This window comes from Varanus komodoensis, unplaced genomic scaffold, assembly GCF_004798865.1.
Source record: "Varanus komodoensis strain SLA01 unplaced genomic scaffold, ASM479886v1 scaffold2, whole genome shotgun sequence".
Lineage (NCBI taxonomy): Eukaryota > Metazoa > Chordata > Lepidosauria > Squamata > Varanidae > Varanus > Varanus komodoensis.
In genome coordinates this window covers 46174097-46200349 of record NW_025335568.1, presented here as the reverse complement: position 1 = coordinate 46200349, position 26253 = coordinate 46174097, and the positions used below count along the sequence as shown (strand labels likewise).

Here is a 26253-nt window from a genome sequence, read left to right as displayed (position 1 = left end):
AACCCTGACCCTGAGTTGTCCCTAAAAAGAGAAATCTATTTCTTAGGTGTGAATCAATGGGTTGGACCTAGATTTAGTCATGTCATACTTAGCACAGATTAATTAAAATCATAAGATAAGCATGACTACATCTAGATTTGAGTCACTGTATTAAAATTTTAAAAATCATACGATCTTCATTTTGTAACATAATGCTAGAAGGTTCCTCTGTATTTTGTATTGGCAGCTAAAAAATGTTATGTGCCTCAATACACCTTATAAATAATGAGCATTTTTCACTTGTTTTAGTAAACATGCTAGTTTCTACTAGCAACACATTCAGGTACTATTCCCTTTGCGTATGAAAAGGTTAAAACAGCAGGTGCTTAATAACTTTCAAGGAGATCCAACTTACTTTTTGGTAAGGCTTTTGTTTTGATTAATTTGAAGACATAGTTACAAGATTCCTGTTCTATAACCCAACATAACAGGCTTTTGTTTGGCCTTTTATGTTTCAGATAAAGAAACTTTATTAGCATCCCATACTGATAAAAGCATTCCACTGTAATGTGGATACTACAAACACAGGAACTGAACTATCTTCATTGTCTTTATGCAATAGCACTGTGTTTATAGGCATTAGTCTTGCATATAGGTGGATATTCAAAACAAGAATAGAAAAAAAAATAAATCTCCCAAAAACTGCTTTTATTTCAAGTTCTGCCTGTTGTAAATGATTTAATAAAGAAGGATTAGAAACCAGCTTAACCGTTTACTTGCCATTTTGTGGCTATTTTAGGAGTTGGATAAGATGCTGCAATTAGTATCTGTTAAACTGAAGTGTTACTTGTAAGAATTGGACCACTCATACAAAAATTTATTTTAGAAAAGGTTTCAATATCCCTTAAAATATGTTTGAACCACTTTTTAGCACTTTTCTGTTTGCAAGTGTATGCTCCAAAGGCCAAAACACACAGACAGGACAATTCAGTCAAAATTTCTGACAATTACAGAAGCTGTAGAAGATCATAAAAGAAGATTGATGGTTTATTAGGGCCTTTGCATCTGTTAAGAGTTAAAGCAGCCTTCACATCTGGAGAGCACCAGGTTGGGGAAGAATTAGTGCAGAGATAGGGGCTGTGGGCACATGTATCAAGTTGAGAAACTGTCCTAGATACTACCTTTTCTGGGCCAAATGGATACACACAGCACAGAGGTTTAATACCTTTGCAGCACTTTGCTAATGAAACTGCAGAAGAAATGTACTATAGGAAATCTTGTGGGGATGTTTCCAAAAACTGACTTGGGATATTTTTCAGAATAACTTCCATCCACTTTTGGGAAGTTGCCTATTACACCTAGATATCCTTAATTCAGTGACTGTACAAACGATGACATGCATGTGTAAAGCAGCCTTAATAGACAAAAAAGCAAAGACAAAGATTTTGTATCACCACAACACTCTACTTTTCAAAAGAGGCAAATTACACATTGAGCTACAGTAATGGGAAATCATGTACGTGCATATCTGAATCAGCAGTCTGAAACTGCCATCAACCAGATTATATGTTTTGATTCCATTCACTTTAGTACAAAGATGTACGCATTTTAAATAATATAGAACTAAATTCAGCACACTATTTTCAGACTAAGCAGCTACAAGATTTGGTTCCAGTTCTCCTTACATCCATATTTAAAATGTCAGACAAAAATTGCTGCATAGAACCAGTGGACTGTATCCAGTGGTATCCTTCTGTTTATGAAAGGACTTCTCATCCATCAGAAATCCCTGCTAACTGAAAGAAGGCGACCATTTTTGCTCGTTCCTTTTCCCCACTGAAAAGTTACTCCATTGAGAATCTTCTTGGAAAAGCATGGAAGATGGCATGCAGGCTGCAAGGGGAACTAGAGAAAATTGTTGCTCCCCTTCTACTAGACAAAGGACCATTAGATTAGGGACCACTACATAAATGGAAGAACTTATTCCATTATGCACCATTACTTATAACCCCACTTAAAACCCATGTTTTCTAGGAGGCTGAGGCTCCACATGATGCAATAGAAGGGCTGCTTTCCTGACAGATAGGAAGCCCTGATGCTGAAACAGCACATCTGCTTTAGGAAGCCCCCAGAACAGATGTGGAAACCTTCTTTCCCATCACTGTCCTGCTGGTAGTTTTCTGCCAGCCTATTCTAGCAGCGTAGCCTAGAATGGGGTGTTCCAGCACAGTGCTGAGGTGGCCATAGATCTGCAGAATCCAAAGACCCCACATTACCTTCATGCAGAATATACCCAGAGACTACACCAGCCATAGAGCAGACCTAGTTAATTCTCTTCCATTATGTTCAATAGAAAGGGTTGGGGGTGGAGAACCAGAAAAAGCTATCGCCACTGATTTCCACAAAGGCTGCAATGAGCCTGCAGTCCATTGAATGTGATGGTCACTCTGAGCAGAATTTTACTACTACCCACAAAATGGTGCCATCCATTATATAGGATTATGAAAAGTGCAAGTAAAAAGAGGGAATGGCAGGCAAGAGTGCCCTACCAGAAGATGAAGAATAAGCAAAGATAGACCATCACCCAGAAGACTATAAGGACTGAGCAACCACTGGTTAGATTGTGCTTAAATTAATTTCTCTCTCAGATTTACTTCGTTTTAACCATTTAGATCCTAGAATCATGAATATATCCTTTGAAATTTGCAGTTTTTTAATATTTACAACAAGCCAGGTTGGTAGAAAGGTAAAATATGGATTTAACAAACAAAAGATACTGTTATATATCTGCATTAAAAATGAACAGTGTGATTCTGCTATGGAGCAAAAAAGATAATTTCTATGGTCTGTGACTAGCCTTATTCCCTAGCAGCGTAGGCAGCAGCAGTAGGCAGAAGGAGAGCCTCAGGATGAATACCTATATTATTGCCATTGTCACATAAACTGACTCAATCCAGAATGCAAATTCACTTCACTTTTTAAAATATAATGGTATTCTTGAAGGAAAATCCAAGTACAGTCTCATCATTCTACATATTGCCAACTGTTGCTGCCTAACAGAAAGAATCAGCCTTTACAATTAGCACAGAATTATAATTCAGAGAACAGGATATATGAATCATTATTTGTATAGAAGCATTAAGTGGCTGCAGCAAAAGTGGGTTCACAGATATGCTATAAAAATCAAAAATAATTGGTTCAGACTGTCAGAAATGGAAATTCTATAAATTATGGGAGATTTTCTCTCCATATGGTAGGAAAATATTTCTCACTAAAATCAAACACAACTGCAGACCAATATATCTTTTTTCCAAAGGTTCCATGAATATTTCTGAGATTAACCCATTCCAATAACAAACAGAGCTTCCAGTATTCAGCATTCAATATATACTGAATGCAATATATTGCATATTATTGTAAGAAGGCTATACTGCAGCAAGCTAGAGTTAGATCCAGCTGGATTTAGCACTAGGGGAAGGGAGGGGAAGGGAGGGGACTGGGCAGTCAATCAGAGTTGGCATAAAGCAGCAGCCCCAGCCAGCTTTCTATCATTTTGCATACTCTCAGAGGAGTAGCTGGTGTGGGTCTTACCATGTTTGCTGTAAGGAGGCGGGATAGAGCTCAGAAACATCATTGGCCTTCCCAGGTATTGGGAGGCCATAGCATTACGCCCCCAGGAAGTATACAATTACCACCAATATATATAAATACAAGTTGAAGATACAACTTTTTTTCTTATGTGACATTTCTTCTCATGGGATAACCTATATTAAGGCTACACTGAACAAACATGAACAGGCAAGTTTCCAATAAAAATGCTTTGGTGCATATGCTTTATATTTTAAAAACAAAGAACCATCAGTGAGATAGGTCATAGAAATGGATAATTCATAAATATTTCACATTAATTTGAATACATACCTTTTGGTACCGTATAATGAGACCATAAAGCAAAATATTTTTCTTTTTCACTTCTTTTGCAAGTTTAGCTAAGTTTTGCATTTCAGTGCTAAAACATGCCTTTTCTAAAATATCCAAGTGTACCTACAAATACAAATATAATAAAAAATTAATGTTTTCAGAAATGTTTTTATTCCTAGAGCAATTAATTGCATATTCATGTGACTGCTGTTACGTACTGCAACAAAGAAACCTTCTCCTTAATTAGCAGCATTGGGGACTCAAGTCAAGTGACTCGTTCTCAAGTCTGACTCAGTTTGTGTCAGCAACTCAACTCAGACTCGCCTTGGCAGCAATGAACAATTGACTCTACTCAACTTGAGATTTCTGCTGTTTTTACTACTGAATCATTTTCTAGTGAAGGCAGGCATGAACACAGCAGAGGTGGTGGGAGGGATGGAGTTTCCAGGAGGTGGAGGAACGATAGGGAGGAGGGGCTTGCAATGGGGCAAGGGAAGGGTTCAGCTCTTTTATGAACAAGGCAGGTGGTAGGAGGAAGGGGCAAGGAAGAGGGGGCAAGGAAGTGGGAAGCTGAGAAGGGACTTGTGTCAAAATTTTCTTGCAATGCCTTGAGACTTGACGTGAACTTGAAAGACCTTAGATATGATTCAAGACTTGGCGTAAAGGACTTGAGCTGATAATTAGTAAGTACTGAAAAGTCTCGGTCTGAAATCCTAAACTCAGTTAGTAGGGAGTGAGTCCAACCGGAAACTCTGGGACTTATTTCTGAATAAACATGCAGAGGATCATGTTGCAGGTTCAATATCTAAGAGTCCTTGTCTAATGTGCTACTTTGTAAAATGCAATGCTTTAAAAGAGTCACACATATGGGTTCTGTGCCTGCGCAGTGCTTTTGGCCGGAAGATTAACAGCTAACGGTTTTTGGCGGGAACTCTGCTCCCCCTCCCCCCTAGACCGACGTTTGCTCCCTTAATAAAGTTATTGTCATTATGACAAGAAACCAAGACTTTAGTGGTATGACAAAATATCTAAAGAGATCCTAGCACTGAAGAGAAGGAAGTCGGACCACCCATGACACCAAGCAGGGTCAGAGGGTGGGTTGTGTGACTGCACAGATGGCCACTCGAAGAATATCAGTTACAGGTAAGCAACCTGCTCTTCTTCGTCGTGGCCTCTGTGCATCACACATATGGGTAGAATAACAAGCTTACCCAAACTGGAGGAGGGAGGTGTCATCAATGAAGAACAGAAGAAAGAACAGCCCTGCCAAAAGAGCAATCTTGTCTGGCACAGACATCAAGTCTATAGTGTCTGGCAAAGGTACACGGGGTAGCCCAAGTGGCAGCTCTGCAGACGTCTTCTATCGGGACCCCCGATGCAAAGGTCGAAGGAGCAGCAACAGCCCTTGTAGAATGACCTCTTGGAGTAGATGGTAAGTCCAATTTAGCTAACTGGTAAGACAGAACAATTGTCTTCACTATCCATTTGGAAAGTCGTTGGGAAGTGACTGGGTAGCCTCGGTCATGTTCCGAGTATTTCACAAAAAGTCTATCTGAGTGTCGAACAGACTCAGACCTGGACCTATAAAAGGCTAAGCAACAACAAACATCCAGCATATGCAGAGATCTCTCTATCAGATTCGAAGGAGTTGGAAAGAAGGCTGGTAAAACAATCTCTTGCTGCATGTGAAACGAAGTAGCGACTTTCAGAAGAAAGGATGGATCCAGACGTAGAACTACCTTTTCCTTATGAAAATTCAGAAAAGGGGGGTCTACCCTAAGGGCACAAAGCTCGGAAGATCTACAGGCTGAAGTAACTGCTACGAGGAAAGCAGTCTTCCATGAGACAAGGCATAGATCAATTGTCGCCATGGGTTCGAAAGGTGGCCGAGTCAGGGCTTGTAAAACTATGGAAAGACTCCAAGTGGGCATCAGGGGCCTTATTGTTGGTTGGAAGTTACCCAATCCTCTCAAAAATCTTTTAATCAAAGGTTGAGAAAAAATGGAGAAACCGTGTACAGTTCCACGGTAGTAAGAAATCGCCGCTGTATATACTTTTATGGAAGAAGGTTTAAGTCCAGACTGATGCAATTCGACGAGAAATTGAAGAATCTGTTGAATGGAAGCCGAGGATGCCGGAAACGAGTGAGATTCGGCAAAGCTGGAGAATCTACGCCATTTCGCTGAATACGATTTTCTAGTGGATGGTCTTAATGCAGATTCGAGAATATATCACAGATCTGGGTGTAAGGTTTGTGAGGCAGAGGTAGTAGGGATTGCCGGTGGCGTTGACACCGGTGCAGCACATATGGTCATTGGATCCTCCAGGCAGTCAGTTTCAGCGACAACAGGTCTGGGTGTCAGATCGTGCCCTCCCTCTGGGTAACGAGATAAGGAAGAAGAGGGAGTTGGAGAAAATCCTCCCGAGAGATGTGAAGGAATTGAGAACCATGGCTGGCGTGGCCACCAGGGGGTAATTAGTATCCCTGTGGCTCCTTCGTGAATGATCTATGCCAGCACTCTCATGATGAGGGAAATCGGTGGGAAAGCGTAAAAAGCCATGTCGTTCCAGGGGATCATGAAGGCGTCCCCGGACGACCCCTGTCCTATCCCCACTCTGGAACAATAGTTCGTGCACACCCTGTTCTGTTGTGTGGCAAACAGGTCTATGTCTGGCTGACCCCAGCGGTGAAACAGTCTGTTGCGAACCCGACGGTCTAGTTCCCATTCATGCGACCGCGACATATGTCTGCTCAAGAGATCTGCATCTACATTGTCCATGCCCGCAAGATGTACTGCTAGAAGAGTGATACCTCTTGGTATGCACCAGTCCCAAATTTGCATGGACAGGTGGGCTAATTTCGGGGACTGGGCTCCCCCTTGTTTGTTCAAATAAAGGACCGTAGTCATGTTGTCCGAGGTCACCTGGACAACCTGGTGAAGAAGTACGTCCTCGAATGATTGCAGGGCTTTGAAAACAGCAAGAAGTTCCAGGAAGTTGATGCAGTTCCTGGAATCCCGGTGACTCCACACCCCTTGGGTACATAGGTCACAGCAAATGGCTCCCCATCCAAGAAGAGATGCGTCGGTACCGAGAGTCACTGTAGGGTACCGAGGTCAAAACGGGACACCGACATTTAAATTGGCTGGTTCTATCCACCATAACAGGGACTGAAGAACGGAGACCGGGAGTCGAATCCGTTTCGTAGGTGGATCTGTCTGTGGTCGGAACATCCCATTGAAGAACAGCTGGAGAGAGCGTAGCCTGAGTTTTGCATGCGGAACCACAGCGATGGATGCAGACATGTGTTCCAATAGGTTCTGGATAGATCGGGCAGGGACAGTTCTTTCTTGTTGAATCCGAGAGATGCACTGAGCAATAGCATGTTGTCTGTCTTGAGGAAGAAAAGCTCTTGCCAACGTCGAATCCAGCCAGGCTCCGATAAAGTTGATCGTCTGTGTAGGGAGAAGAGAAGACTTTTGTTGATTAATACAGAGTCCAAGGTGTTGTAATAGAGCACAAGTAGTCTCAACAGCAGACGAAAGTCCTGCTTTTGTGTCGGAAACCAACAACCAATCATCGAGGTACGGGTATATCCGAATTCCACGTAAATGAAGGTGTCTGCAGACAGGGGCCATACACTTCGTAAAAACTCTTGGTGCAGTGGCCAATCCAAACGGTAACACCTTGAATTCGTAGAACCACATCATAAAAACGGTCAGTGGTCCCGGTTGTTGGTGGGCTTCAATGTCCAGCGACCTCACCAGCCTGGCCATCAATTCATTGAAAGAGATGTACGGTTCTTCAGGTGACCCCGGGCCCTGCGAAGTAACCGCTGCATCTGGCGAGGTCGAGTCAGCCTCAGACTCATCAGATTCCATCCAGTAAGGGGGTGGTGCACTAGAAGAAGAATCTCCTGGCGATTCCGATCTGCTGCTTTCTCTAGATGGAGCCCTTGGGGCGTCTCTGGGCGTTGAATGGAAATGATCCCGAGGAGCTGGCGGCGAGGATCGTCCCCTGGAAACTGGGTAATAGGCCACAGATTGGAACTCTTCCCGTCTTGGAGCGGAGGAGTATCTGGAATGGTACCAGTCATCGGATCTAGCATCCGAGGAACGGCTCCTGTGGCTTCTCGGGGGAGAGATGGCAATGTCAGTATCCAAAGGGACAGGCGGCATTGGCGTTGGCGACCGAGCTCTTGGTGAAGAATGTCTTATTTCCCCATCTGAAATGGAGCCACGCCGTGGATCCAGAAGAGGTTCGGCTGCCGGTCGGCACGGTGAGCCTGGCGGAGTAACCCTCATAGCCGCCTGGATGGTTGGGACCAAGGGGATCGGTTCCGTGGCTGGAGTCGGGATCAAGGAAGTCGCCGAACCCAAGTGGCGATGCTTTGCGTGCTCGGGATTCCTCGGCTTTTTAACCGGCTTGCCCTCCTTATCTTTTTTGGCCTTCTCATGCACAGGATGTTTGTCTGGATCGCTGTGCTTTCTCCTCTCCTTTTGTTTCCTTGGTAGGGAAACAGGCTGATCGGCCATGGTAGGAGCACCTTCTTCAGAAGGGCGTGAGGGCGGAGCAATGGAGGAAGAGGCTGGGCATTGCGGCAGGTCGGCTGAAGTTGGACGGCCTTCGAGTGGAGCCACAGTTGTGGGAGGCTTAGCCACCAGCCGGTCCGATTGGAGGAGAGCCTGGTCCCACAAGAGTTTGCGGAGGCGGTTCTCCCGATTCTTCCTCGCCTGTTTGGAGAAGGCCAAACAATGGCCGCATTTATCTGTCCTGTGCCCTTCCCCCAAACAAAGGAGGCACAGGTCATGCGGGTCCGCAGCGGGCATTTTGGAGCTGCACTTCCCGTGGAACGCCGCCCGTTGCGCCATCGTAGAAATAGAAGAAAAGGAGATAGTAAAGCAGGAAAGTAATATTTTGGGGTTTTTTTTTTTTTTTTTTTTTTTTTTTAGGAACAAGAGAGAAAAAAGGTGAAAAGTGAAGAAGTAAGTGAAATACTAACTTGGTAAGAAAAAGGGAAGTTTTTCAACAAGCAAAAGATAAGTAATGATCTAAGAGAGAGTGAAGCGGCACGAGGCACAATGAACAGCGGTCGCAAAGACTGGAAAATGGCAGGCACTCCGCTCCTTATATAATGCTAGGGGGGAGGGGGGGCGGAGTTCCCACCAAAAACCGTTAGCTGTTAATCTTCCGGCCAAAGGCACTGCGCAGGTGCAGAACCCATATGTGTAATGCACAGAGGCCACGACAAAGAATTTTAGTTATAGTGAGATGCAACAAGCTAGCCAGCAGCAAAATCCTGTTTTGGAAGAACATAAGACTGATATTAATTCTTCAATTAATAGTACAGTTTTGTCTTTTCCTTGTTACAAAGGTTGCATTTTTTAAGTTATAAGTGATCCTACATGTAACAAGCCTTTTTCAGCTTAATGCTATAATGAATTAACTTACTGAGATGAGAACAACAGAATACAGGATAGAAGCATTTCTGTTTTCAAGTAGGTTCACTAGCTGATGGGTTTCTTGAAAGTCAGACAGTTTATTCTATAAAAAATAAAATTCATGTTAAAAATGCTTTTCAGAAGCATTATAGACTACCCATTCATGTACTATTTTCTTTGAAGGGGTGGATCTCTCCCCTATATTCTTCTTATATTCCATTTCCCTTTCACAACTGAAACATACAAGAAAATTGACAAGACAGGCTTACACATATTGGAGAGCTGTAAAAGTACACTTTTAAAAAACCGGACAGAAATAATAAATCAAAACAATTCTAAACATATTTATTTATTCATTTATATTACAATTTATACCCTGCCTTTTTCCTACAAAGGGCTCAAGGCAGCTTACATCATCTCTCCTCCATCTTATCCCCACAAAAACAACCCTGTGAGGTAGGTTGGGCTGAGAGTCTGTGACTGGCCCAAAGTCACCCAGTTGCCTCCATGGCTGAGCAGGGACTAGAACCCAGATCCTTTGAGTCCCAGTCCCATGCTCTTAACCACTATACCACACTGGCTCTCTGCACCATTTTCTGGGACTAGGAAAAAAAGGAAAGGTAATAAACCAGGAACAGTTGCTTTAAAATGCTGCTTGTGCACTGGCGGAGGGTTTTCACTGATGATGACAATAGCAAAATCACAAAGGGCATCAGAGGTTTAAAAAAACCCCACTATTGCTGAGCAGTTCAGTAGCTGATCACAATCCATAAACAAATTGCTCTCCTTGATTCAGATGGCATGACAACCCATAGGGTCTTAACAACCTCTTGAACAAGCCATGAGTTAGCAGAGTGTCTTGTAAATGAAAAATAAGCTACCCTGAAAGAAGCAGGGCCAAGCAGAAAAGCGGGGCGCATAGGAGACAATGTGCTTGATCTTTCCTGCTGTTTAAACCATAGGTTGTTTAAACCATAGGTTTTTGTTACATGTGAACAAGATCAAGGCATCTTCTCTGTGTAGGACTAACATAATATTCAGATTAACCACACGGGAGAATTGTGTCTGCACACCAAAGGGGATTGTTTTAAATTTATTATTTACCTAGAATGTTATATAAATAATAACAAATGATTTCAGATAATATTAATAAAATGTCACTCAGGTCATATGCATATGACAAAACAGAACAAAACCAGGTTTGCAATCCAAATTGGTTAGAAAAATGTCTTTCCAATCACAAAAATGGTAAATCTGTCAAATTCTTTGGACCTGGAAGCAGTAAGCATGTTATACTATGAGTAAAGTCTTTATTTAAACATATTTAAAATTACACACACACATGCATACGTGCTTGCAGTGCCCCCTAAGGTTACAGATGTGTGAATATATAATGGTAAATGCAACATAAATATTGCAAGTACTATAATTAAACAGATAATATTTGTCCAAATTTAGGAATACTGCTATTTTGATAGTTCAGCAAAGTAGATCTCAATGTATTAATGAAAAGACCATTGTTTGAGATGTATGCAATTATAAACCATGCCAACAATAGTTTCTCCTAGTCAGCAGTTCAAGGATCAAACAGACAAAACTGAGGTCTCCATGTAACATATGGCTCAGTTCAGCTAAAACACTGTCCTTCATAGTTCCAGGCCTGAATTTCATTTGTTTGACAGTAGACCATGAATCTTGTGTGAAGGCCAATTTTCACAAGGACACTGTGTCTAAATGATGTTGTAAGCTAAAAACATTTCCAGGCTGGTTTTGATTTTTCATAATACTTACATTTATGCAAATAAAGTTGTAACATTGTCCTAGTAAGATATTTTGTAGATGGTTATAATGTTTACAAAGAGATGTTGATATACCTTTAACCAGCTGAAAAATGAAATGAAGATTGTATTAATGAAAACATGTTTAAACAATATTGCTGAACATACATCCTAAAGCACTCAACACTGAAAGACCCATGTTTTACTTCATTCAAAACTGGAAATTAATATTTCATAGGAAAAGCATGTTTTCTAGACAATCTAATAGAAAATGCAGAATGTCCATTCAATTCGAACTATAATTATTCTACTTAACACACTTTCACAAAAACCCTGTAATTACTTTTCACACTGGAGTTACTTTGTTTTTGATACACTGCTGAGAAAAAAAAAATTATACTTACTTTCACATGCTTCTTTAGTGTTTCGTGAAGGAGAAAGCCAACCTGCACGCTATCTTCCTTTACATTAGTAAGAACACAAACTTGTTGTGATATGGCATCTAATAAAGAAATTAAAAGTCAAAAACTATTCTTAGACTTATCATTGCTTTTCTAGTGTACACACTAGATTTAAACAGGTTCTTTTCATTATTTATATGATACACTGGTATTGGTTTTACGACCAAGACATAATTTGCAAATGGCGATCAGAGAAATATCTGTGGTTGCCAAAAAAATTCCCTCTCTCCCAGGCTGAGGAGTATTCCAAGTGTATGACTTGTATGGCTTTCAAACTAACTTCCTGGTTAGTTCTACAGATAGTATCCATATTAAACTCAAGGCTTACTCAAGTTTCTGAAGACATAACAGAGCATAAACAGAACAATGCTTCATTCACAGAATCATAGAACAGTAGTTTTGGAAAGGGTGAAAAGTGCCTGGAATCCAACCCCTGCTATTGGACACTAAGTTATCCCATTTAGATGACTGTCCAGGCACTTTTTAACTGTCTCCATCAAAGGAGTGCCCATAACTTTCCCAGGTAATAGGTTCCATTGTCATACTGCTGTGACAGTGATGGAATTCTTCCTGGTATCTAGTCTAAATTTGCTTTCTTTTAACCTGAGCTCATTATTCTGTATCATGCACTCTAGAGTGAATGAGATCTTATTCTCTCCTTGTGACAGCCTTTCAGGTACTTAAATGAGTGCTATCATATCACCCTTCAGTCTTCTCTTCTGGAGGCTGAACATGCCCAGTTCTCTCAATCTTTTCTCATAGGGCTTTGCCTCCAGTCCCTGAACCATCCTTGGTGTTCTCTGTATCATTTCTAGCTTTTTAAAACTTAGGTGACACGCTAATCCAGATGAAGTCTGACTAGTGCTGAATATGGTGGAACTAGTAGTTCATATGTTTTAGAAGAACTAGTACTTCACGCTTCTTTTGATGCAGCCCAAAACAGTATTACCCTCTGTGCAGCCACATCACATTCCATGTGCAGAATGGCCTGCTTTGTGCTGGCTTCTATTGTAAATTTACAGTTATTTATGATTTATTATCAAAATAACTAGAATAATTAAGATAGTAGGTCAAGATCATATGTGATGCTAAACTATGTTTTGGAGTTACTTGATTTAAGGCTTGGGTTTGCATACATCCTTCTCTTCCACACTCCTTGAAGTTACTTCTTTGCACAACACATGATGTATGCAATTAGCTACCTCTGTATATTAGGTATGACAGCCAACTTGGGGAACTTTAAAAGAGGAGTTAACAAATGCTGGAGGTAAGGCTATAAATGTCAACTACCCATGAAGGCTACATATTACCACCAGATATCTGGTTAGCCATTGTGAGAAACAAAACATTAGACTAGACTAGAAAGGTCTCTGGTCTGATCCAGCACAGTTATTTTCTTAGAACCTGCCCATCAATTACATTCAGAATTTGCCTAAAATGTGTGGTTCATCTTCTGAGGTCCTGTTATATGTACTACTTTCTAAAGAAGTAAGAGAAATTTCTCCATGGTTATAAGGATGAAGGAAAATAATGGTTGATCTACTATTTTGGCAACATAAAACCTAGATACTATGAAAATAAAAGTTTTAAAGTAACAGATTTCAACAATGGAGAACAAACATCAGGCCTACTTGCATGACACAGATGGCTCAAAGATTGTTTAAGACTTACATAACCCTAGCACTAATCAAGGTTGTTGTTTAAGGTTGTTTAAGGCTCAGCTAACACACAAGAGCTGGACTTGCATGCATGCCACAATTGCCGATCTCCCTGATTCAGCACTGCATATTCAAAATAGCAGTAACATGCACTCTGTGCATGTGCATGGCTCTTCATCAGTTAAATATGAGAACCAGTATGGTGTGGTGGCTAGTGCTGGACTGGTCATTACGGGTCATTTTTAGGCCCTCACTCAGCCATGAAACCCACTGAGTGACTTGGACTCAGTTGCAGAGTGCCAACCCAACCTACATCACAGGGTTGTTGTTGAAGATAATATGAAGTCATTTAAGCCATCTCTGGTTCCCTACAGGAGTGAAGATGTAGGATATAAATGCAATAATAAGAAAAGAAACCATAATGACCTGGCCATGACATGAGAATGAGGTCATTGTTTTGTCTTTCTAACTACCCTTGAGAGGCCCCCAGATATGACTGAAAGCCACATTTCATGTTAAGTCTGTCCAAATACAGATTCTATGGCCTGAACATGAGTCATTTTTTTAGTATCTCCCACATTGTTTACTTGTTTTTACTATGTTGCATGATGAAAAGCTCTGATGAACTCAAGGCTTGCATAGTATTTTGTGATCTGAATTGGCCTAATAAAGGCAATAGGATGATGGATTTGTAACATTTTCTGTTGGAATTTTGCTTCTGGCCTACACAACTACCTTAGCTTTTTGTGTTCAAATACAGAATCAGTAGGCTTTCCAATAATAAAATAACTGTTGAAGAAGTAACAAGTTCAAGCAGGGCACAACATGTTACTTTCTTCTTAAGGGTAGTCCAGCTATGAACATATCAGTTACTACCTGGATTTTTAAAAGTAAGACTAAATGATTGTAACTAGTTACAAGCTGGAATTTGGCATCACCTAATCATAAGAAGTTAGCAACCAAGCAAATGTGCAAATCAGAGTTAGACTTCTAACAAAACAGAGATTCATTGCACTTATTTTTAAATGCACATTTCAAGATATACCTGAAAGGCAGGCTGAAACTTTAAAGTTTACATGTTTCAACTAGAGGTTCAAAGATAAGTGCCCTAGGGGAAGAAGCCCTTAAAGAGATTTTTTCAGGATGTTTTTGTAATATCCAGGTTCCAACTACCTTTCTGAATGAGTCATCCCAACTGCAGGATGAGGTTTCCCTATTTGCAGACTAATAATACAAGAAGGAAAAAAGACAGACATGCGCCACATTGTCTGAACATCCAGCAAGTTCCTACCTGCTTTAAAGAGCATTAAGATCGCTTTTTTGTTAAATCAGTGTTCCATTATTTGCAACATTAGTTCTAAGAGAAAGATTTACAAAAGCTAAAAAATGCATCATTATATGTTAAGAAATCATTTTCTGAAGATAAGTGACTCAAATGGTTTACATATTGCAACCACATTGCTTAGCAGTTGAACTATCATTCTGTTTTTCTTACCTACATCAGTGCTCAGTTTAACTGAATGGAATGTTTCCTTTATCAACAGCTTAGTTTGCCTACAGTGGAAAACTTTCCTGAGATTTCCTGAAGCATTTGGAACTTGTTAACTCTATTTGCATAGGTAGGATTACACTTGCCATATATATCACCAAATATTGTTTATATAATTAAAAGCAAATGACATGCTAATTTCTTTTAAACTAGCTTAGACCATATATTTTAATTGTGATTTGATCAAGTCATATTAAAAACAACAAAGACAAGTAGGTTATAATTTAATTTTTGTTTAAATTTAATTCCCAACAAAATATCTAAATAAACATTACAGTGTATAACAGCTTAATGGCACTTCAGCACATCATCTCATTGCAATTATTACAATTACCACCATACAAAGAGAGACTTTGGTTTACAGCTTAGGAAGTAATCCTATGGTCACTAAGGCTGGAACTGGACTCTGACTTAAAAGCATTCTCCCTGCATTCTTTTAACCAGCACAGATTCTTTCCTAGTGGGCTGTACCTCTGAGGTTGGAAGTACCAGTGTCTTGTGTACATAAAGAGAGGCAGGGAGAGGAAAAGTGAGGCTCTGATGTATTGTGGCAGTACCTCAGCTCAACTGCAGCTAAGGGCAAGAGAAGTCTCTGTCTCAGTATGATTCCTGTAATCCTCCAGATTCAGGTTACAGACAGCCACATCCGGTGATGTTGCTCATGAGCTGGCCTCAGCTCTATATAACTCTGGCTCACTAATCGACATGCTATTGTATACTGAAACTATTTTCACTTCTGTGAATAGGTAAAATTAGATACTACACATATTCTAGGAATCAGGGAACCTGATTAACTGAATGCTGTTTGAAATTGAAGCTGAGGCTATTCCATATTACTTTCCTTATGCTTACTAATAAGCAGCCCCATTTCTTCACATTCATCCCTTGCCTCTCATTTCCCTTTGTGACTCCCTGACTTTAACATCTAGATCACAGGATTCTCAGAACAAGACCCATTTGATTTTTTTAAAAACTTTTGATATTCTATATATACTAATTTATAAATAAAGGATACTGCATTATTGGGACTATTAAGTTGTGCTTGTTAGACAAAGATGCTTAAATACCTTTCAGGTGTTAAGGGTGTAGAATCAATGACATCTATGTAGATTCAAATTGCATCCTTTATAACTGATTAGATCATCTTTAGGACATAATTGTGCATCCATAGTTTGATAATTTCTTATTTAATTAACAGAGGAGTGATACACAGTTAAATCAATGCATTTATATGGATGGACCAAGACCTAAATTTCAAAAATTTGCATGCCTTTTAAAAAATCTGAGTCCTAAGTCTATTATACTGAAATAAGTATCACAGCAGTGAACTCTTTATTTAGGTGAATATATTCTGTTGATAGTTTGTAAATATTTGAATTCTCTGAACTCCTTATACTGCGGAGTATATATATTCCTTATATATATACTCCTTATATATAATGAGGATGCAGTTGGGCTAGTTGTGAAGGCTATCATACTAGCATTTGATCATTCTTAATGCCCAATTAGATATTAGGTATACACGTTAGCCATTAGAAAGGCATGCACTATGCCACAAAGATTCCCCGGTACAATAGAGGATAGGTAACCTACCCAGGAGCCATGTGGTTAATCGTCTGGGCTACATATCTAATCAATAAATAAATAAATATGTATTTGTGTGTGTGTGTGTGTGTGTACACACGATTGGGGGATTTAAGGAAAAATGCTTGGAATCATGTGCAAATACACAATGTGATAGATCCAGACTTAATCATATTTAGATGTGACTCACTGAAATCAAGGAACCTTAAGTCAGTCAACCTCAATCAGAAATTTCTTGATTTCAGTGGGTCTAACAAAACAAAGCACACAGGATGAAGAGGAAAATGGAAAACTAAAGATACATCTGGTTATCTTCATTTTCTGCTAAGATAACTAGGAGAATGTTTGCCAAGAAATGTTCACTGAGAGAAGAAAAGTATCAGTATTGTTTTAGACTGTTTTGTTTACATAAATTAAATTCAGCTTTTTAGTCTTGGCATATTTGACTGATTTAATAGCTTGTTAGTTTGAGCTTGTACGGCAAGTGTGGGCGGGAGTAACAAGTCTGCACAACAAATACAATTTTGCTTTGTTGAGAGTGTGCCCAAATGCCTGGATAAATACACAACATGCAGTATAGTTTTAGCTTATTGCAATCAGTTTGGTATTTGTTATTTATAAATCAGCTTTTCACATAATAATTCTTCAGATTTAATGGGTCTCAAAAAAGTGCAGCAGACAAAACATTTTAGCACAAATATTTTAAATAATATATTTATACAGATTTGGAAGTCAAGATTCAATTGTGTGTCTAATTTTTAGATCCAGTTTGGGACTTCAAACCTACCTACAAACACTGAACTCATAATTTTATTAATTCCAGTGCTGAAAACCACAGTAGCAGTCTTAAAACATCAACTGAATAATTAAATCCAAGTGTATTTAGATGATACTTACAAAAATAAGTCTAGTCTGACTAGAAGGGCTCAGGTATTAATATTGCATCCAGTAACATCTCTCAGGGCTGGCTGCTTCCCTCCGGAGGGAGAGGAAACTACATAACACTTTGGCTATCATTCTGTCCTCTCCTCTGTGGAGATTAGGAGTTTAGTGCAACAGCCACAAGTAAAAGGAAATATTAGAATGGGGGTACAGATACAAATGTGACGCTCTTGCATCTTGCTTGGCTAATAAAAGAAACATGCTTATCTGGTATGTGCTGCTGTGGCAAGGCTTCAAGTGTAACACAAGAGCTTGTTGCTTCAAAGAAGAAACAGGGATCGTTTGGGATGAAGATATCCTTCTTTGTTGTTATGGCTATATGCCTTCCCCTTAAATGTGCTGTCTACCAGAGATGAACCAGTTGCCAACTTGGCATAAGCTGACAAGGCCCTTTGCCTTCCCACACTAAAATAAAACTGAGAAGTAAGTCGGAAAACAAAGGTAACATCACAGACATAGAAGCAGGAACCTCACCTCAACAAGAATCTTCAATAAGAAAAAAATTAGTAACTAATTGTATCATATGCATGAGGAAATGAAAATGCTCTAAATTCCTTAATGTAACTGAAATTTTCCCCTTAGATGAGGGGAAAGGATGATAGTCATTTAGAATTTTAACATCCCAAACAATTGAAACTAACATCACACCAAACTGTACTTATTTCTATCCCAGCTTTTAGGGTTATCTGCCCTCAAGGGAGCTTATAATTTCATATTCATTTAATGAAATCCCTAGCTTTGGATTTCCACTTTCCTTAACAGATAACTTGCACAGGCAGCTAAAGTCCACCAAGTCCTCCACTCAGGTGAAGGTGTTTTCTTCACTTGAGTAACCTCACTAGAACTCAGTTCCAGACACCTTAAATTGACCACACAGTAACTACAAGAACTTACATGTCACCCAGCAGTTGACGAATAGTTCTCTGCCCATATTCTATCTGAACAATTCTCTTATCCTTGTCTTTCCGCTGCAATACAACCCTTTGTGATGCTTAAACATGCTTCACAGCATCACACTCTGGATGATTACTGGACTTTAAGTCCAAACTCATCAATTTTTGTTTCCCTACCTCAATTCTCTGCACTGACTCTTTCTACCCTGACTTTGCACCAGCCTTCTACATGTTCATTTGCAGAAAGACTTGCAGCCTTCCAACAGCAAAAGATTACAGCATAGTGTTAGACACAGTTTATTAAACTGATACGTTGTGCTAAGAGTATCCTGACTCAAAGATACTAATGTTGCAGAATCTCTAAAAATCTTTCACTGACTGAGATGGGAAAATCAGTCTTAACATGAAATGTGAAAGAGTCAGAAGGTACATGATGCTGATACTTTTCTAAAGTAAGGAGGACTGAGTTTGGTCAATTCCTGAAAGTGGGGGACCGGGGGGCCACACTGGAATCCTATGTACATTACCTTGAGGTCCATGATAGAAGAAAGGCTCAATAAATGTACCCAAATGATTTTTTATACATTTCACTCAGATACAGCCTGAAAAGACATATCCATATATAGGAGACCTGAAATGGAAGCTATGCAAAATAGCAGATTTAGTTTGGTGACTATATAAACTGACAGGCACAAGGACAATCACATACCCTTAATTAAAGAATCAGCTGCATACAGGTCCCGTTTGTAGGTCACCTGCAATATAGATAAACTTAATTAGATCTAATTTCTTGAAGAAAGTTTTAAAAATTCAGTAAAACTATCCAAAGGCAGTTCTTCACAACGAGGTACCATGAACAGATGATATTCTTAATAACAATACTTAGCAACATACCATAAAGGAAAAAAGTTTTAAAATCATAAACTTTTAATGACCTACATTTGTACTGAATGTTTACAATCTGTTAAGAATTAATTTTAATTCATCATTCTTTCTGTAACATTGCATTTGGTTTACCCTTGAAATGTTATCCTTCTGAAAGTGCTTACTATTCTCTATTTTAGTGAAATAGTGCATTTTCTATTTGCATATTTTCACAGAGGTGCACAACATAAAATGTCTGGACAGCCACTATTCCCATTGGTACTAGCCAAAGTACACTACTCTGAGGTATAATGGAAATTAAAGGCCAGAACCTGTAGAAAGCCATAAATTGCCCACCTCTGCTTTCCAATCAATATTCTATTTGAGAAATCAATCACATTTTATTTTACTAACAGCCAGGATTATGGTTACTCTAATATTCTGAATGTGTGAATCCTGTCCTGATTTACAAAGTATTCATGTTATTTCTACATGAACTATTTCTTCATTGCTAATATCGGGCAGTGGAAGCATATCCAACCTAACTTGTACAACAGAACACATATCTCAAAAGGAGAATCTACATTAGCAACCGAAACACTTTTATTTTCCAAATTGGTATTGCCCAGACAAAGAAAGCCAAAAAGAAATAATTGTCAAAAAGGCGGATTAGCAGAAAACTGTATAAATGAAAAGATTAAATATTATGAATCTAGTAAAATTCTAACCTGTACAATAACAAAGAGTTTAGTCAGGGTTTGTAGTCCAATTTTCTGTTGCTTTAAGTTTTGATGGTTTAAAATCTGTTTTGTGTTGTACACCACTTTAAGGGGCTCATAGTTGAAAGGGAGTATGCAACTATTTAAATACACAAAGAAAACTTTAACCTGCAACTGCCTAGCAGTGTAAATATCTAGTTATCACCTATTTGTCAAATTCTGTTTCTTACAAAAATGCTTTCCTCTTTACTCAAGTGGACAAAATATTGCTCCTACCTTCCATAAGTCAGGGGTTCCTTCAATAAGTTTAGCATTTGTTTTGCTGTATTTCAGAGCCAGATGCAAACATTCTGTTCCATAGTCCAAGTCATAATCACTACACTGTAGGAAAAGTATTGAAAAGTGCATTGCAGAGTAAGTTTAGATATAGTATTACATTTATATTACTTTAGCTCCACAAATAAGCATTGCTCCGCAACTGAATACATATTGGCCTGTGTTTGGCTAACAGACTCATGTCCATCAAATCTGCATGATAAAAGAAAAGTGCCGACAAGAACACACACAATGGTGGGAATGGATCACCTTTGCAACAGGCCAAATACCCTTAGATGACACACATGTAAGCAGCCCCTATCACGCTCCCCACCCATCTAACTTTCTGCCATACAACAGCTGCATATTGTTTCAAGCTGTAGCTGATGCTTGTCAGTACTGGGGTAACATTGGTGCTCCCAGACAAGGGCTTTATGATGCCATCACCCTGTCACATTCCTGAAAATTTATGGCGGGGTCTAGATGTCATCTTCTACTTGTTTCCTTTGCATGTTTCCTTACCACTTCTTTCATTTTTTCCCTTGATGAAGACAACTAGTTCAGAAATAACAGACAGAATCGCTACACAATGTCTTAGGACAGCTGAGGCATGCCCTCCATCTGAAACTACCTAGTATCAATACCAACATTATCACATCAGTCTAGGAGCCAGTTTGCAATGCAAGAACATGCTCTGTATTACTGTGCTGGGAGAGCTATAGCCAGACATGCCTTTGCTGGTATTAGGCCACATAGCACTGGGGTGCTTAATGTCATGTTAATTATTGCCAGTGTGTTCTCACTAAACGGGAAGTATTGTCAAAATTGCTGTGAATTAGCAAATAAATGGAAGTCAGAAATGCTAAGTAGAAATGACAGGAGTTGCAGTCCAACACATCTGGAGGGCATCAGGCTGGGAAAGGCTGCTCTAAACATAGCATAGCTCCTATCATGGTATTTATTTATTTTTTCGGTTTATATCCTGCCTTTTTCCTACAAAGGGCTCAAGGCAGCTTACATCTCCTCCTCCATCTTATCCCCACAACAACAACCCTGTGAGGTAGGTTGGGCTGAGAGTCTGTGACTGGCCCGAAGTCACCCAGTTGGCTCCATGGCTGAGCGGGGACTAGAACCCAGATCGTCTGAGCCCCAGTCCCATGCTCTTAACCACTACACCACACTGGCTCTGGTAGAACTCCTCTTGTAGCGTCTCTCTCCAAGCTGGGAGAATGGGCATCAAAATGGCAAATGCAGTTCAATGTTAGCAAGTATAAAGTAATGCCTGTTGGGCAAAAACTCTCAACCTCAAGATAGCCTTATGGGATCTGAACTAGCAGTGACTGAGCAAGAAAAGGATCTTTGAGTATTGGTGAACAGCTCAATGAAAATGCTGTCCCTGTGCACAGCTGCTGTGAAATAGGCAAACTGCATGCTAGGCATAATTAGGAACAGAATAAAAAATAGAACTGCTAAGATCTTAGTCTCCTTATACAAATCTTTGAAACAATCACACTTAGAATACTGTGTTCCATTCTGGTCACTTCATCTGAAAAAAGGACTTTACTTTTGGAAACTGGAAAACCCAGAAAGGCAATGAAAATGAACATGGAGCTGGAACAGCTCCCCTATGAAGAGCGGCTGCAACAACTGGGACTGTTCAGCTTAGGAAAAAAAGTTAAGGAAGGGGAAACATGATAGAAGTATTTAAAAATGCTAAGTATGGAAAAAGTAGAGAGGGGAAGATTTTTCTCCCTCTTCCCTAACACTGTAACTTGGGTGTCAGTGTGTGAGGCTGACTGGTAGGAGATTTAGGCCAGATAGAAGAAATTCTTTACACAACATATAGTAAAACTATGGAATTCACTGCCCCAGGAAGTGGTGATGGCCACCAATTTGGATGGCTTTAAAAGAGGACTGGGCACATTCATGGATGGCAAGGCTATCAGTGGCTACTAGCCTGGCTGGATATATGATACTTCCTATCTCAGAGATGACCTGCCAGCATATACACCAGTTGAAATGCTTGGGTAGGTAGAGGTCTTGCATCTATCCTGCTTAAGGGATCCTGTGGACAGTTGGTTGAACTAGATTAAAAGTTGGTCTTATCCACCATGGCTTTTCTTATATTCTTATATTCTTATTGAGAAAATTCTGGAGAGATTCAGGCTAATGGAAATTAATCAGTGTCAAGAAGTAGAATTTTGATAAAACTACTGTGAATTCCTAACCCAAGTAGAAAATCAAAGCGAATAAATAGCAGAAGGTCTTCCACAACACCAACAGGAATGCAAGCTGAACTCACTATAACAATGCCAATCAGTATGACAAGGCAACCTGTGTTGATCCACAAGAGTGAAAAGTGCAGGAGTTTACCTGGAGAAACCTCAGTCTCAATACCTCTCTGCTTCAGTGATAGCAACTGTGGTGTTCCTTAGCAATCACAGAGGGGAGGCAAGATGAGACAAGATAAAGTGTAGCTTGCTGCAAACAAGATCCCCAAACTGACGATGCCACCTACTAAGTTAAGCTGTCAGGATCCTGTATTTGCAATATGCAGAAATAGGCGTGTTTCCTCCTCCCATTTCAGGGTCCCTATTCATATTCATGCTTGGTTGCCACTGCTCACAAAAAACCAAGTATGACTAAGAACATGAAGATATCTCTATATAGATAGGGGGTGGGTAGAATATTAACTATTGATTTAGATGTACCCATATGTGTGATGCAAAGAGACCATGAAGAACTATAGCAATCACGCAGAGATCTTGTATTTCACAAGCTCGGTAGAGCATAAAAGCAGGTTGCTTACCTGTAACTGATGTTCTTCGAGTGGCCATCTGTGCATTCACACATATGGGTTGCTGCGCCTGCGCAGTGCCTAGGCCGGAAGATTAGAAAGCTAACGATTTTTGGAGGGAAAACTCCGCTCCCCTCCCCCTTCGTGGTATAAATAGAGTGGAGTGTCCGCCATTTTACTCAGTCTTGAAGACTGCACGTTCACCCTCTAGAGGTTAAGAATAAAAGTAATGAGAAAACACAATTATATCCAAACGGTACCAATGTGAATTATAGTACGGTACTGAGAACAATATCTAGTCAGTGATATAACCCAACGGTACCGATGCAAATTATATTTCGGTACCGACAACAATAACCACCCAGCGACATAACCCAAACGGTACCGATGCAAATTATAGTACGGTATCGAGAAAAACGATATCCACTCACTGACACCGAGTGGGGCCAGCGGGTGGGTTGTGTGAATGCACAGATAGCCACTCGAAGAACATCAGTTACAGGTAAGCAACCTGCTTTTCTTCGTCGTGGCCTCTGTGCATCACACATATGGGTGATTCGCAAGCTTACCACAGTCAGAGGAGGGAAGTGTCGACAGTGAAGAATGGATGAGAGAACAGCTCTACCAAAAGAGCAGTCTTGTCTGGCACGTACATCACGCTGATAGTGCTTGGAGAAAGTACATGGACCAGCCCAGATCGCAGCTCTGCAGATGTCTTGCAGCAAAACCCCTGCGGCAAAAGCGGACGAGGTCGCTACTGCTCGTGTAGAGTGGCCACTTGGAAAGACAGGTAAGTCTATTTTCGATAGCTGATAAGCCAGGACAATAGTCTGGACGATCCAATTAGAGAGTCTCTGAGATGATATCGGTGATCCCTTTTCACGCTCGGAGTATTTAACAAAAAGTCTATTAGTAGTATGAAAAGATTCAGTGTGGGATCTGTAAAAGGCCAAGCAACGGCGAACATCAAGCATGTGTAGAGCACGTTCTATCGGATTCAAAGGCGATGGAAAGAATGCTGGCAGAACGATGTCCTGATTCAGGTGGAACGGTGTGGCCACCTTGGGTAAAAAGGAGAAATCCATCCAAAGGACGACTTTTTCCTTATGGAAGTTCAGAAATGGTGGGTCGATGCGGAGAGCACAAATCTCGCTAGCTCTCCGTGCTGATGTAACTGCTATGAGAAAGACAGTTTTCCATGACACCAGGCCACAGTTGCTAAAGGCTCGAACGGTGGTTTGTTAAGTGCTTGGAGCACTACAGAAAGACTCCACGTTGGCATGGCAGGGCGAATAGATGGATGTAAATTTTGTAGTCCCTTAATGAAACGCCGAACCAGCGGTTGAGAGAAGACTGATAATCCGTAGATAGTGCCACGATAATGGGATATAGCGGCTGCATAAACTTTGATGGATGATGGTTTAAGTCCCTCATGATGCAAATGCAAGAGAAATTGTAAAATATTGGTGACTGAAGCTGTTCCAGGGGAAAAGGAATGGCACTCTGCAAAAGAGGAGAATTTTCTCCATTTAGCCATATAGGAATGACGAGTGGATGGTCTTAATGCAGATTCAAGAATCGCCTGAATTTCTCTGTCCGTAGGCATTGGTACCGCGGCAGTTGCTGTCGAATTCGAAGTCGGGGCCGCATATACCGTCTGTTGAGTAAGGTCACCCGTAGGGTGAGGTGTCCCCAGTACCAACTCAGTGGCGTGAATCAGGTGATCCACCATGCCGCTTCAGAGAGAGTATATCCGGATGACGGATTGCTCCTCCTTGTTGTGTTAACACATGCAGAAGAGTTGGTAGATGAAGGAACGTTCCTCTGGACAGCAGCAAAAGAGTGGCAAACCATGGTTGTCTTGGCAACCACGGAGTCACTAGTATCCCTGTGGCATTGTCCTGGGCTATTTTCACAACCACTCTTTGTCAGGAGTGGGATCGGGGGAAACGCATAAAAAGTCATGCTGTTCCAAGGGACCATAAGAGCGTCCCCCATCGATCCCAGCCCAACGCCCGCTCTGGAACAGTATAGGACACACAGGCTGTTCTCTCGAGTGGCAAACAGGTCCACATCTGGATAACCCCACAAGCGGAAAAGTTTCTCGCAAATTTGTTTGTCCAACTCCCATTCGTGGGTTGTTGATATCTGTCTGCTTAATGTATCTGCTTCAACGTTGTCGGTTCCAGCCAGATGAACTGCCATAAGCACGATGTTCCTTGGTATGCACCAGTCCCAAATGTCCATCGATAGGCATGCTAAGGCTGGGGATTTTGTGCCCCCCTGCTTGTTGATGTAGAAAGCTGCCGCTATGTTGTCTGATGCAATTTGGACGACTTGACGGCATAACACAGTCTCAAAAGCCTTGAGGGCGTTGAAAATCGCCAGAAGTTCCAGGAAGTTGATATGTTTCCTCGCCTCTCGTCGGTTCCAAGCACCTTGGACCCGAAGTCCCGAACATGCCGCACCCCATCCAAGGAGGGATGCGTCGGTGTACAGAGTTGTCATTGGCCGAGGTGGTCAAAAGCAGGCCCTTGGTACGCGACAGCCACATCAGGGGATGTGGAGTCGACCTCCGAATCCTCGGTTTTTGCTTGAGGAGGAGGAGGTTTCCGGGGAGGTTGGGCACCTCGTCTCTGTACGCCTGGAGGTGGATGGTACATCCCTCGGGACCGATGGTGATCTATGATCCCGAGGAAAATAGGGATATGGTGGTAGCCACCCCAGCCGGGGGGAGCACCATATCCCGGGATCAACCAACTCTCATCTCGATGTTCGGATGAAAGGCTGCAACATCTGGGAGGTAATGGTGAGGCCACATGAGGTTCAGTTGGTGGCATAGGTGTTGGCGAGCGGTCCCTCGGAGGGGAGTCTCTGATTTCGCCATCAGAGATGGACTCCTGAAGCGGCTCCTCCTGTTGCTGGGGAGGTACGCTCTCAGGCCGAGTGGTTGGCCTGGGGGATCCCGGTGGAGTCACCTGCATAACGAGTTGCAGGGCCGGTCCCGAGGGGGTCGGTACCGTGGTGGCCGTCGGTACTGAAAAGCCCGATGAACCTGAGCCCCGGTGTTTTGGGCAATCAGGTTTCTTGCTCTTGCGAGTGGGCTTATCCACCTTCTCCTTCCTCAACTTCTTATGGGTGGAAGGTTTATCCAGACCGGTATGCTTGCGCTTATCCCGTTTCTTAGCTGGGGGAGAAGGCAGTGACTGAGCCTCCATAGAAGTGGCACCTTCGTCTGAAGGACGCTGAGGAGGATTGGCAGAGGTCGAGGAAGGACACTTTGCTGGAGCACTCATGGTGGAGGAAGAGCGCTGAGGAGGCGCGGACGAAGAGGAACCAGGCCGTAGGAGCA

At 41.2% G+C, this 26253-nt stretch overlaps 1 protein-coding gene across 2 annotated transcripts in view; it reads right to left on the bottom strand.

The window, feature by feature from the left end:
• The window catches only part of CRPPA (CDP-L-ribitol pyrophosphorylase A), a 64708-nt gene that overhangs the window by 14883 nt on the left and 23572 nt on the right, over window positions 1–26253 (bottom strand). For both annotated transcript variants that reach the window (XM_044429613.1, XM_044429612.1), the window contains exons 4-9: window positions 20066–20170; window positions 18916–18961; window positions 11524–11621; window positions 11133–11225; window positions 9352–9444; window positions 3901–4023 (exon numbers count right to left, since the gene is read on the bottom strand). In XM_044429613.1, the coding sequence (XP_044285548.1) occupies window positions 3901–4023; window positions 9352–9444; window positions 11133–11225; window positions 11524–11621; window positions 18916–18961; window positions 20066–20170 (558 nt within the window). The remainder of the gene's footprint in view (window positions 1–3900; window positions 4024–9351; window positions 9445–11132; window positions 11226–11523; window positions 11622–18915; window positions 18962–20065; window positions 20171–26253) is intronic.